Source organism: Aptenodytes forsteri, unplaced genomic scaffold, assembly GCF_000699145.1.
Source record: "Aptenodytes forsteri isolate BGI_AS27 unplaced genomic scaffold, ASM69914v1 Scaffold273, whole genome shotgun sequence".
NCBI classification, from domain to species: Eukaryota; Metazoa; Chordata; class Aves; order Sphenisciformes; family Spheniscidae; genus Aptenodytes; species Aptenodytes forsteri.
In genome coordinates this window covers 3,341,623-3,356,699 of record NW_008795041.1, presented here as the reverse complement: position 1 = coordinate 3,356,699, position 15,077 = coordinate 3,341,623, and the positions used below count along the sequence as shown (strand labels likewise).

At 37.8% G+C, this 15,077-nt stretch overlaps 1 protein-coding gene across 1 annotated transcript in view; it reads right to left on the bottom strand.

Moving 5' to 3' along the window:
• CNKSR2 (connector enhancer of kinase suppressor of Ras 2) overlaps positions 1-15,077 on the bottom strand; it is a 205,549-nt gene that overhangs the window by 41,424 nt on the left and 149,048 nt on the right. Inside the window, exons 18-21 of the mRNA XM_009276936.1 lie at positions 12,944-13,015; positions 6,702-6,769; positions 1,328-1,428; positions 27-133 (exon numbers count right to left, since the gene is read on the bottom strand). Of these exons, the coding sequence (XP_009275211.1) occupies positions 27-133; positions 1,328-1,428; positions 6,702-6,769; positions 12,944-13,015 (348 nt within the window). The remainder of the gene's footprint in view (positions 1-26; positions 134-1,327; positions 1,429-6,701; positions 6,770-12,943; positions 13,016-15,077) is intronic.

Genomic DNA, 15,077 nt, shown 5'->3' with positions numbered 1-15,077 from the left:
CCCCCCCCGGGAGGCGGGTGCCCCCCCCCGCCGCCTCCGGGCGAAACTCCTCGTGTGACGACTGCGACTGGGAGGTCTCCGTGGACGAGAGTCGGCTGTGTTTTGGCTCCACGTAAGGGCTCGCGCAGCTCATCTACAACGTCAGCAATGGAGCAATCTTCAGATCAATGTAGACTGAGACCTACTGCTAGTAATAATCACATACTTTTCATTGCCACTGACGGCACCCAGTTGAGTAACGAAGGCACAAACTTACCTGATTAACCTGCCCTGATCCTAACTTTAAGGCATGCACACATCTACACACGTCACACCTGTGGGCCAAACACTGATACTTAGTCATAATAAGTATCCTTATTATGTCCCTCAGTCTATAAAATAAGCCAACACAATTATTTGCAGAAAACTGCAGAATATGGCACTATGGGAGACACAGAAGAGACGTGCCTGGTCCATTAAAAATCTTAAAAATGCCATCCAAATGCCTGTTGTCATCCTATCTTGCTAAAAATTTCTTTGGCATCGTCTTTGCAGCGCTTCAGTGCAGTTCAAAGATCTATGATTTTGGAAGATAAAGTATTGCATTCAAATTAAACATCATGAACACTCTCTTTCCCCAGACTTTCCCAATTTTTCAATCAAATTTTTTGCATTTTAAAAACTATATTCAAGTAACATATATTAGTTAATATTGTCTGAGTGTACGGACATGAAAATTAAAATTGCCAGTACAGAGTAAGAAGCCCATACTCTGGTTTTATACCAACAGCTGCTTCAAGAAAGAAAGAAAAAACAAATCCCCTTTTGTTCTAATTTATACAGAAACCTACTTTTTCACAACAACAGAACAACTGGTATCACTGTTTGGGATATAAGAGAGAACATTTTTATGTTGGCATTTCTGTGGAAATTCAAGTGTAATTTGTTACTGTAAAGCTTCACAGCACAACTGTTGTGCCTTAGAGAAGAGTCTGTGCTGTTACTGAGGTAACAATATTTTGTCAGAGAAGACGATAAGGGGGCGGTGAGGGATTGCATGGATGAGTAGGGGTCCATCATGAACGAAGAACAGGAAGAAAGAATTCTGTAACTTAATCCATTTTGTACAGCAAATGGGATTATAAATCCGTGTTCTCCACACACCAGTGGAAATAGCAATGATGGCTGCTGACGTTAGCGATGCATGGTACTGAACAAATACCTTAAGTCAAGAACTGACTCAAAAAAAGTACTGGAGAGTGTCCTAATGCACATGCTTTTAAGCAGAAGAGTAGGTAAAAGTGACACTTTCTGTAGTCATTCCTGTAGACAGTTGCAGGTGACCTACCGAAGGAGGCCGTGGGTATGTGTCGTACGGGGGTGGTGGGCTGTCTTGTTTGGGTGTCGATGGAGTGTCGGCTTCCTCCTTATCACTCTCACTCCAGTAATCTATAAGTTACATACAGATCAGATGAAAAACTACCAACACATTTTGATACTCAGAGACTCACTTTCACAAAAGCAACTGGAAACTCCATCCTTAGTAGTACTGAGAGTTAAACACCGGTCAATGCTGACTCTGTAAACGATAGCTGCTGTAATTTGGAATCGCTTTAATCTAAAGAAAATTCAAAACATTACAGGGTATACTAAGTCTAATGCCCCATTGCAGAGATATTAAACAACAACCTGCAAAAGAGCCACAAATCTAACTCTTGTTCACACCTTATAAATACAACATGCATACAGAATACTCCTAATACAAGTATCAGATTTTCAAATATTTATACAGCCATCAAAATAATTTTGATTGGGCATATATTGACTGGAAAATACGGAAAGTATTTTTTGAATAGAAAGGATGAAAAAAGTAACTTGCAGGAGTCTTGTTGACAGCAAATAACATTAACAAATGTAATTAATACCAACTGGCAAATCAAACAAGTAGTGGTTATTGCACACATGACTAATCAATGTTATTTCTCTACCCGTTTTCTCCGTGGTATACTATCAGTTACCCAAGCTTTTCAATTCAATTTCTAATAACAAACAGCTGCATTTAAATAAGACAGAAGAACTTTATATCATACATCTGCTTCATAAAACAGATGCTGACCTGTTATCCATGCAAGAACACAAAGGTGATATGGTAAGGAAAAATATGACAATGATATTTAAGCACAGAGTACCAAAAGATGGATGAGAAAATAAAAAGGACACAGAGCTTGTGGCTAAATTTAATGGGATATAAGGTTTCATTTTGTCAGAAAATCAAGTCTTGGCCAAACACATTTCATATGTTTGGTAGCTTGGTCAAAGGGGAAAACATATGGAAGAATGTACCATGTGGGAATTTATATTTATTCTGTTGCAAATATTTTTGAAGCAGAACAGCATCTAACTAAATGGACACCGGACCTTAATATTCCTTAGAATATAAAAAGAAAACTACTTAACTGCTGACTCAGCTCAAGATGGATAACTTTAACGTTTCTACACATTGTAAGACTTATGCAAACATTTCTGTTGTCACTTTGTTTCTGACTGTATTACCTTCTAGTATTTGGGTAAATCACTGTACAACAGGACATTTTAGCTCAGTCTATTCACAGACTAATCACAGGCAATTTTAATGTTGCCTAGTAAGTGTTCAATGAACTGCATGACTTACTACTTTCTCTTTAATAGATGAAGAGAAAAAGATTGACTGTTGCTTCATAAACGATCTAAACCAAAAATCCAGGTTGGCACAACATGTAATTTTGGCTTTAATGATTTTTTGTTACCATGATGATTATTGTATTGTATGATTAATGATCTACCGTACCTAATCTTACCGAAGATTTAAAACAAAAACTTACCTTACAAAGACACCATCTTGAAACAGCTGTCCCTAAAATGCTGTATATGTTTAGACTGTAGTAGTGGTGGCTGCAGCCTTATTTATCTATTTATTTTTTCCAAGCAGTATCAACTCTGTTTTAACTGTGGGTCTCTTGATTTGCTTCCTGCAAGCTTATGGATGAGAGATTCTCTTCAAATGGTAAATAAATAGCATAAATAAATTTTTCATGACTATGAAATAAAAAATTCCAGAAAATTTTGTCTCTAGAAATCTGCAAATAATGAATTTTTGGTGAATGAAAGACTAAATCAGAGAAAACTCTTTTTTAAGTCACTCCTTGATTTAAGAAAACTTGTTTCCAGCAACTCAAAAACCTGAAAATTTTGGTATATAAGCATGTTTGTTCCTATTACAGCAAAGCCTAATGGCGTGACGTGTGGTGAGAGGCCTGTCAGAATTGCATCACTCAGTGAGATTTCTGCAGACTTGGAGCTTAACTGTTTATCCTGAAAGTAAAATTTAGCAGCCTCAGTGCAGGTTCCAATTTTGGCTAAAAATACAAAGACGTTCTTACTGTCAAATCCACATACAATAAAACACTGTATGATTATGCTTTTGCGCACCTTGCCTCAGACAGGGAATTCTGTTGGCAACCTACGGCTTGTCTAGAAAAACTCTGCAGTCACAGGGGTCAATTTCCAGATGAAATGTATGAAAATAGCCTCCCACCAATTTTTAAAAATGTTCTGCTTTTGGCAACTGACTCATTAGTCTATCTAAAATGTGTATAACGCTATCGAACAGTTGCCCTATTTCTCTCTGCAGATTTTGTCCAATTCAGTGATGGACAAGCTCAATGCATCAGGCATATCTTGAAAGCTTTCTGAATGAGTAGTAGACTGCATATATTATATATAAACTAACACTGGCCTGCCATTTGCCAATTAAATATTTTCTATTTATATAAGCAAGTATTTTTCCTCTGATTTTATATGACTGGAAAGTATATAACTTCTAATCCAAGGAAGTCCCTTGCCATATTGCAAACTTTCATTGTATTTAATATGGAAAGTTGACGGTATTTTTATAAAACTGTTCTGTACAGAATGTGACATTTTATTCAGCAGTACACCCACAATTCGGTGATTCGTGCGTCTCTGAAGCACTTGAAATATATTTATGCACTTTAGATTCAGAACCATTCAACTCTTAATTGAAACAGGTTTGACAACTACTGTTGATTTGTTTCAGAGGTATTATAAAGCTTTGCTGCAAAGGGCTGAACTGAACAGAAATAAAAGACCTTTTGTAAAATCAGGTATGTAGATGACAATTGCTACAGTCACTGAATATAGAAAATTCCAGCTTCACAGTTTTTATAACTGCAAAAATGCTTGAAGTGATAGAGAGGTTTTACTTTGCTAACTTGATGCCTCTGCTAATTAGGGACACTACTGAGCTGTTTAATAGCCCTTTTGCTGGGAGCCAAGGATAATCACCAGAGGCATAAAAACACTGTACGGCAGTGAGGGGGGAATGTGATACTGATTCCCACACTAAACACAACTAAGCATCACAAAGAGGATATAGTTTTACCTGCCTGTATTTGATAAATCAATTTGAGTGAATGGCATTAGAGCAGTAATAAAGAGCTCCGTCAGTGCCTGGGATATAATTTCCATAGTAAGTGGGGTCTCAGTGATTATCTTCAATAGGGAGACATTTTAATAATAGGTAACATGAGGCCTGAATGCACATGATCTCATGTCTAGGAGCAGGATCATCTGCTATTTTATTACTCAGCGATTGCTTGGTAGCAAAAATATTTCTCCACATCCATGTGGATTTTGAAAGGTGTATCATGTCTGCAATTGTGCACTTGGACAGTGTTAGCATGACTGTTCATACACCTTTTCCCATACTGTCCCACGTTATTGTAATTCTAGTGCCAACCTGCTGTCTGTAAAAGTTTGAATTTGGCTTTGAATGCTAACACAGAGGATTTCCTAGAAGACTCGAAGATTCAGAGTTTGTTCACAGCTTCTTCAAGCAGTGACAGATGGTATGCAGGTTCCTCCAAACTGGTTGTTATAGTGCTGCCTGGGGAGTACAGATTCCCAAACTGATTTTGAAGTCTGGTGAGGCACTGAGAACATGACTGGAGGAACAGTGAGCATGGTGCTGCTATGCTGGGCTGTGTGAATGCGGAGGGCCTGGTGTTACAAACGACATGATGTGCCAAGGACCATACCAGACTAGGGTGTGGGCAACACTCCCAGGATAAGCAGCTGCACTTACTGGAAGACATGATTAGAAATGAGGCAACAGCAGGTACAACCTAGTTATGTGCGAGAACAGCAAAATGCCCAAAAACCTTCCCACGCACGCTGCTACCACCGAATTACGGCAGTATGCTGTAAGCCGCTGCTCTTCAACCCCAGGCTGATCCCTCTAGGATGCTCTGTGGTGAGGCAATCAGGGTATGAATCAAGGCAGACATAATTTTCTGATGCTGTCTTTTAACCTTCTACCACTACAGAATATCCTACTCTCTTGGTGTTTCTACCTGGCTGCTGAAGTCACCCTTGCTTCTCACCAGGGAAAGGAGTTTTTTTGCACAGTATCTCCCAGGAAAACAGCACTGCAGTAACACGTTGCAGAGAGACAGACCATGTTCATCTTCCTCCTCATGGTATCAGACCAGAAGGTCAGGGCTAAGGCTGCTGTCACATAGGTTGGTACAGAACCATGACTTTGGGGGGCAAGGAGGACACCATGTGGCAAATTTTGAAGCCTAGGGATAGCCTTTTGAACACAACTCTCCCTGAAAAATGGTTGGAAATATAGTCTTTGTAAAGAAAAGACTAGATTAAAAACATTGCTGCTGCAGCTCCGAGCTGTAAGTTTTTTGGGCCAAAAGACAGAACCTTAGAAGGAAGGCTGCAGAGCCACAGAATCAAAAAGTGAGGTTTTGACTCAGTGGGCAGCAGGCAGACGAGCATCTGGATAAGCTCTGGATCATCATGACCACTGCAATTTTCCGGTGCCTGCTGTCAGGTACATCTGTAAAAAAGAGCATGGATCCAAAAGCCAGCTGCTTGCCAAAACAGCTAGATGGATAGGAACGCTTCTGTGGACCCATGTCACTGGCAATTCTAGGAAACAACCTCACCAACACAGTGAGGACTGACCCTTTCTTTTTCACGTCTGCAAACAGGATTTCTACTGCAGCAAACTAAAGCAAAGCAACTCATTATTTTATATATGCTGGTTTTTTAAACCCATGAAATATTAGACATTAAAAATAAGCAGATGTAAAATGCTGTAAGCCTGCAACTCCAAATGAAATGCCAACAGGGCTTTAGCACACACCTCAATATAGCAAAACCAGCAGAAATCACAAAAAATTAAATGGCCTTAAAATTAAAGACTTTAGGGGAAATCCAATTACGTCAACAGGCTTTAGAAGAATGGTTTTGTTCCTGACACCAATTTCATGCATTCCTGTCCCCTGTGAATTCAAACACCAAATGCAATGTTTAAAAAATTTTTTTTAGTTCGCAGATTCTTAAGTTTCTTCTGATAAGGGAACACAGACTCCTTGGTACCACATACTGGAGCTTACTGGCAGTACATTTGCTGCTTTTAGCTACCTTCTGCGGCCTTCTCAGAAATAATCCAGTGTCCATGGACCAGAATCTGAAGGAGCTAATCAAAACCCCTGAGAGAGAAGGAATTCTCTAAAGCAACAACAGTGATACCCATATGTGAATTGTTTTCAGATGACAAGAATGAGGCCTAATACACAGCAGGGAAAAAAGAACAGATGAACTTGTGATAAGAGCCGACAGAAGAAACCGAAATAACAACACATTACCTTGCTCTTGTTTGATCCTCTCCCTTTCTGCATAGCCAGCAGCAAGCATGTTAATTCTGTTTAGCCATCTGAAATAATATTAAAAAAGCAGTGATACCGATCCAGCCTCTTAATTTTTGGGTGCATTTCTACAAAAAACAAAGTTAGGAGCATCTGAAGGAGATTCAGGACGATGCTCTTTTTCATATTAGACAGCTGTTTTCTTTGATACTCTTACTCAGGGAGTCTCCAAAGATCTATGATTTTGCTGTTGAACAAATTGTTTTCACAGCAAAGATTTTATTTCAAATGGAAAACCATGTATGATGTCAAACATCTGTAAAATAAAGGATTTGGAGATAATCAAAGAGCTATTAAGTCTGCTGCTCACAGATCTGCCATCACACCAATACTCCTGCTGTTCTGATTTCTTAAGAATAAACACTACTTTTCAGAGATTTAAGCAATATTTTAAGGCCTGAATTGGCAATTTAGCAGAGGAACAGAGCAGAAACCAGCAGTAAAAAGAACAGGTTGACTCCCAAACAGACAGTGAGGTTTAATTATGCCATTATGTGTTTAGAGCTTACCTACAGTGCCAAGTACAAAGAGAAGGAGGCATAAGAGAATTCACTTTTGTGTTCGTGTCAGAGAAGCAGGGGGAGAAAAGACAGTTGCCTCAATGCAATTCACGTCTAAGGCTTTAACCTCAACTTAGACTTGAAAAAGTGCTTCCATAAACTGCACAAATTAAAAAAAAAACCACCAAACTATTGCTATTCTCTTCTAGCAGGGCTGTCACTGCCAAGCATACACTCAACTGCCTGTAGCAGTGCACTGCTTCAACCTGCCCTCTTCCCCCATGGGGCTCTCAGTGTATTCATTATCTAAATGCTTACACTAAATCAGGTCCTCCATCAACAAGGCTTTAAACCACCATGGCAATCTCCCCTGGTTGTCCATTCCATGGTAAACGTGGAATTACTTGCTCCAATCATCCCATAGTCAGGATTTGACAGGCCTAGTTTGCCAACCTACTGGCCTGTAATTTTACTGCTAGGGTATACAGAAGGACAACTGAAATTAGGTTTGCATTTTCTTTAGGAATGTGAAACCCCTGTTTCAGAAAACTGTGCCTGACGGGTTTCATTTGCATACTGTATGCACAGAAACAGGATGTAGTATTGTCTCAGCAAGGGATACACCTTTGTAATCACTCCTGCATGCCAGCCTTCAAGGCATTTCAGTGCAGGGTAAGCAGGCACCAGATCATAAAAGACAGCTGCTCTCCTCAAAATTAACTCCTGTCACTGTCCTTCCACAAACGGTGACATGTATGATCTGTAAATCACGTTAATGGTCCATAAATCATTGTACATTGGGAAGAAAGCTAGACAGAATCTCCTGAAGTGATTACAGAATACTTCATGTTAGCATACAATCAAAATTTCTGCCAGAAGAATAGGGAAGCTGAAATTTCAGTTGTAATTGTTAGGAAGTGCCATACACTTATAAAAATAACTGGCACATTGGAACAGAAATCCAACAAATCGTGTCTCAGACAATGATTTCACATCTTCACAGCAGAAAGGTGACCCACTACAAAGCTATCTTTTAGGTTCACATTCCTGATACGTGAAGGCTTTCTTTGGGGAATAAAGCTCAGCTGTCTCGACAGCTCTGCCAGCCCCAGTCAGAGGCACTGAGGCAGGAACCTCACCCAAAGCACTCCAGCCCCGTGCTGCCGAGGGACCAGCAAAGGCCACAGACTTGTCCGTGTCCAAAGGGTAAAGCAGCACAAGATGACAAGTGCCTGCTCTGTCAAATGGCATGGCAGACAGTGGAGGCGGCCCTTTGCTTGCCTCTCACCTATTCTGGATTTCACGTTCCTAATTGAGCTCATGGCTTACACACCCCCCAGCGCAGCCAGGAGGGAAGAGCCACCTACTGAACCCCTTTGGATAGGGCTGCTGACCAGAAAGTATTTGATGATACACCTATAAAGGTTCTCCTGTTGGAAAACTTCATTCTGTCCTAAATATGATACGATTGCATTTCGTGTTAAGTGTGCGTGAGAGTGAGGTAACCAATTAAATTAACAAACACTTAATTGACAGTCAATTGATACTGCTTACAGCTATGGTAGCTGATTGTTTCCAGAAAAATGTTATTTCCTGAAAAGTATAATCTAATGAGAACCCAGGAAATGTATACCAGTCTGAGAGAGAGACAGCAGACTGACTTCACATTTAATGATTTTCTGCAGGTCATGATCTGTGTCATGGTCTGGAATATCACCTGCAATGCCTGTGGGGTGAATGAGAAGGTACTGATGTGGTTGTAAACCGTTAACAACTATGGCTTTTGAACGATTTGCTAGTTTAGGAACTAAAAGAATGGTATTGACTTCTGCATATTTTCTGATATGTGGCTGCTAACGCTTCTTCAGATATGGTTAGAATGGGTATGGTTAGAGAATTAATATTATTTCAATAAAGCATGGCTAGAGTTATGGTCATTGAAGTTAGAATCGTATGAGAAATCCAACGCACTGGGCTTGTATCACGGGGAAACATAAAGATCTTCTGCAGAACGGAAGAGGAGTAAAACATGCCTGCTTTACAATGCATTGGGGACAGAAGTTCCAAGCATACAGTTATACAAATATTCCTTACTATGAATATTAAAAGATACAAAGCCCTAGGACATGCTAAGATTTAAATCTTTCTTCCCTGCGGTGTGCTGTGTCCTGGTAGCCACTGTAACTTTTAGAGGGCAAGAGGACAAGAAAATATTCCTTCCTTACTACAAATGAAGCTTTAATTTTCTTGTGAGAATTACAAAATCTACTTGTTAGGTATGACAACAAATACAGTAGCACTGGTAGTTGCAGCAGTCATCTAGGTTTTCTTTTTGTTTTGTTTTTTTTTTTCTTTTTAAGGATAGCACATACATTTCTTGTCAGTATTTAATTAAAACAATTTTATGACACATAGAAGAGGATTAAAAAAACCCAATCTTTCTGTAGACCTGTTACTTCTGTAAAGAAGAATGCACAGTACTGGCACTCTCACAGAATACTAGGAAACAGTTTTCTATCTTATCTCATGCTCCAGGTAGATGCAATGCTTTTAGTCAAAGCAGGGTGTCAAATTGTCCTTAATCATAAAGCTCGAAGATATAGGACAAATTTGCTATATGGGAATATGGATACCTTACAGTGCCTGTAAGTACCCAACTGCAGTTTAACCGGAATGAAGAGGCCTGTAGATGATGTGGGAGAATTTTTAGAGGCCGCCTTCACTGAAATCTTCCAGAGACATTCTCATGTGCTAATACTACAAGCTGACTTGACATCTTTCCTCTTGACCATAGAGCTACAGTGAGGAAGAAAACTCTCATAAATGTCAGTATTCGATGTCACAAAAAGAGAAAGAGGACAGCTCAGTTACAGCAGGTCAAGGAAGTTCTCAGACAAATATTCCACATGAAGTTACTGTCTGTATTTCCCTGCCTAGAAGATATAATTTTGGCAGCCATATATGTCATCACTTAAAAAATGGACAGTTTGGAAAAGAAAAGGAAGAATAAGAGTATTGTAAGTGTTTAAGCCAGCCAACCCTGAAAAGGATGTGTTTGCCTCTGAGCTGATGATCAGGATTTTTGAGTAAAGAACAAATAGTTAGTCCATAAAGCAGCAGGCACAGTTACTATGGAAAATCAAAATAAAGTTTCATATAGTATCATCAAGTAGAAACATATGGACTGCCTTCTACATCAGAATATTTTCCTGAAATGTGAATAACAATGAATTTCCAAGCAAGATGTCTCTATGACTATACACTTACACTAGCAAAACAGTACTTTGCATCAATAAAGGATATTCTGTCCTTCTCACCCAGACTAAGCATGTTATATGGGTAGAAAGAACACTTTTGCTGGTGCAACCATGCAGATGAAAGGAACTTCAGATGCCACAACAGTAAAGTTCAGTGATCATAGTTCTCCAGACTCCTTCCCAGCATAATGGTGTGGCACAGTCATAAAAGTAGTAAGAAAATTTGAACAGTGACAGAGTTACCTAAGATTAAAATACCCATTTTATGTGAGTAGATACACACAAACAAAAACTTCATATCCTGCATACGCTTTTTTTTTAAAAACCCAACTAAATCATTTTATACAAGGGATGAAGGAATTGAACCATTTTGAACTTTCAGTTAGACTATGTATTAGCAGTTTTCTACTTTCGTTTCTTCTGCTTCAAGTATAAACAGAACTGAAAAGATTGCATGATACATAATTAAAATGTATGTCAGAAACCTGACAAAAAAAAGAACAGAAATTGATCAAAACAGTCTTAATTTAACTTAATAACTTGATTCTGTGTTTGACTTCAGCTAGGCTACAGAATGCTTTTAGACAGAAAGTATTTTATTTACTCTGCATTTGGAATATTATTTTTCAGTAACCCACTTTTTTTTCCAATATATTGAGTTAATTCAGTGATTTCTGAAAGTGAACTACTTTTTCTAATACATTAAACAAAGAGAAAAAATAAAATTATTTGGTGAGACTCTGATGGCAACTCAGAGGTAAGAATTTCAAGTAATTCCATAGACCTTGACAGAGTTGCTTTAAATTTACATGTGTATAACTCAGATCAAAATTTGGGCAAGCTCATTCTAAATGAATTAATAAGCACGTATTTCAAAATATGATAAAAAGACTATTTGTGCTGGGATGTTAAAAATCTTTTAGTTCTTGGGTTTTAGACTGTGCAATATATTTTTAAAGAATTGATGCGTATTTGCTGCTGCTTTTGATTACTGAACAGTTATATAAATTTTTATCCTTAGAAACAAGGTGCCTTGTCATACTGACTGAGGACCTGCTGACAGAAATTATTTATCTACTGCTGTAGTTCAGGATATGTCGAATAGACCATGCCATTATTCTGTTTGCTGTGCAGCAAACTGCATTTTGAGTGACTGGCTTGACAGAATTATCAAGGAAAGGCAAGCCTAAAATTTTACAAACAAATAAAAAGGTTTTAAGTTTTCTAACTGAGGAGAGACTTTTGAAGTGAGCCTTAGTCATGCATGAACTTTTGAAAAAATGTTAACAGACAGCTATTTCTAAATGAAAGCAAGCATAGTACAGTATCGGCATACTTTTCCAGTCAAATATTCTCAGTAAAGAACTGGCAGTACCCTGAAGGTGCTCTGCCAGGTAGCTGAACCTAGTACACACGGGAGAGATTAAACCATGATTATAGCACCTGCTAACAGTTTTATGGATTGAGTTTTATCTCCTTTTTCCTCTGTTTTAAAAGCAATTTTGCTCAGCGAGGATGTCCATAGACATTATCTAAGATAGAACAATTCTCAGGTTGCAATAATAGATTTTTGTTTGTGTCCTCTGTCATATGATGAAAATGGTATATTATTTTGAACTGAATTAATTTCAGTTTATGTTGTGAAAAGAAATGAAATAAAACCTCAAATACTTGAATAAGATCCATGCTTTTAATTTACCATTCAAATGAATTAAGAGGAACTGTGTTTATTTTGTGCTGAAGTCTCAATCATTTTTCTGAAAAAACTGCACAAGTGGCCTAAAATAGAGACAGTAAAACTCAATACCCAAAGAACTAAGACTTAAGTCCTTGTTCTTTTTGAGTTGCTGAAATTTTCCCCACTAAATTCAATACAACCAAAATTTCACTTCACCATGTAGGTTAAATTCATGGCAGTAGAGAGAATCTGTAAAATTCATTCCTTGTAATCTCTACCTCCTTTTTCAAGACTGGCAGAAGAAAAATCAGTGACTGCTTTAAATCTTTCTCCAACTTCTCATTCCCTCCAGGGCCAGAAGTAGAAGCATCCCCAGAGCAAGCATCACATGTCTTTGGAAGTATGTTAGGAAGCAGAGTTGGAGATACTGCACAGCCAAAAGCAGAAACCTGGAATTCTGAAATTGTGTTTGCATGTTGTTTCACATACTGTATTTATTTCTTTTTAGAAAGAGGGACTCTTGTTTCTAAAAATCTTCAAACCTTTCTTTCAAAAAAAAGTAATTTTTGCATGAATTGAAAATTTAGCATATGCAGCCACTCAAAAACAATGCTACTCTGCACTTATTTTCTCAGCTATTAAACTTAACTTTTTAGATTAATACGCAATTGATTATCACGGTGTTACTAGCTCCAAGTTGTGTCACATTTAAGGAATGGTTCCTTGAACTTTGCTAGATTTCCTTACCTGTTCATATCATCTAGATGTTCAGCAGCAAAATAAAAACTTTTGATCTTAGGATGGCAGGCTTTGAATGCACTGTAGAGGAAAAACATAATTATAAAAATGTAATGGCACAACTCTTTTTTTCTTAATGTAAGATAGTGTGGTCACCAACGAGATGAGTTCAGATTTCCTGAGTTGTTGGATGCCCCCAAACAGTATATAAACATACGACTTTTAGGATTGTGCCAGTTTTCACCAAGGAAAGTGCTCTTCAACTACCCCTTTCTAAATAATGCTTGATTCATATGTGCCTAAATATTGTTCAACAATCACCTGCAGTGTACTATATTTGGATAAAGTTAACCAGTTAAGGATATAATTTTATGTATTAGATAATTTTGCTGATATACCTATAGGTGTCAATTTTTTCTGAACAGAAAATTGACTGAACAATTTATTCGATACAACAGAAAAACTCTCAGTCCTGCTGATTTCTCACATCCCAATGACCTTGACATTACCTAGCTCTAATGACTGCGTTTCAAACAGAAAAATGTGATGTGCCGATTGACTTCTGAAAAGCTGTTATAAATCAACATTGCGTTCCTGAGGTCATTCTAAGCAATGGGCAATTACAACTCATCTTTTCTTTCCACCAAAGTAATCAACATGACTGGGCCGAGAGAATTACTGCATTTCATACATAATATGAAATAAATTACTAGAAAGAATTTTTTAACTATGTTGGATAAAGATTTATGGTGAAGTACTTGAAGATCTAGAAAAAGTATCTGAAAGTAATTAATAAAAAAAGAAAAACCGCAAACATGATACATGAAGAATATCATCACCATTTTTCTGAGATACAATGGATTTTATATATATATAAAAAAAGGTATATATAATATAATAAAATAATTCTCACTCTCTAATCATTGTGTCTCAGAAAAATGGTAATGATGTTCTTCATCTGTATCATGCTTGCAATTTTTGACATATATGTCTGTGTGTGTACATATATGTAAACAGGTTTTAAGAAACCAGGGATATGAAATGGATATCCAGCAAAGTTACTGCTAGTGAAGGTAACGTAAAATTGAGACAAAAAGAATTCCTCTGACGCATTAGAGCATGACACAATGTTATGCAAGTGAAAGCAGATGTACAGTGACATCTGCTCAGTTTAGAAAGACATCATCAAGTTACTGAGACCCAGCTTGCCTTCTTAAAATTGTTACAGCATCTGTCGTCTGGATTCTTAGAGTTTTTATTCTTTATCTGCCACCCAAGCAAGGAATTTTAATAGCCACATTTTATGTTCTACTATCCAGTAGATACCAAATCAAGTAAGAAAAACAATTTAAGCAGGGTGCAATTCTGAGAAATGGGCTGACTTTATGCTGCTGCCCCAACAAAAAAGAAAAAATGAAGCACTTCAGCAATGTAGCCCAAGGATACAGGACAATAAGCCCAAGCTGATGTATCTTTTTTTTTTTTAAATGCAATTTTCATTTTCTGCCCTTTGAGACCATCATGGAGAGCAGAGTTCATCCTGAAGAGATATGTAGACCAACTGATACAAGGTCAGTGTCTTCTTTAGAACTGTATGTACTACAAATCATACCATTTTACTTTTGCAATTGCTTTTCTGTACAAATTTCAGTGATTCCAAAGTCTTGATAAACTTAAAAGAACAGTAAAAACCATTACAAGGCAAGGCAAAAAGTTTTCAACAATAATGACTCTAAAAATACCTCTATGGGAGTATGCACCTGTCACAATGCTACATACGCTTGAATTTGCATCTAAATAAGAAATGGGTTTGTGCAATGGCACAAATCTGGACAGAAGCACACACAGCTAGGTGAGAATAAAAGTCATTTGAGACCTTTAGGTCATACCTCAAAAATACAGGAAATCACTGTCATTCTCTTTTTTTACTCTCCCTCAGGACTGATACACTGTGTCAGCAAACTCAGATGATGCTAACTATTTGGAGTTACGTTAAAGATTAAGATGCCTGGCCATGAACTTGGGGACTTTTTTATTTGGATGGTCTCTTTATTATGCTTAAAGCTCTTTATTGAGCTTAAAGGTATCACACGCACACACTCCAACCCCCAGCAGACAAACAAAAATACCCCCCAAAACAGAA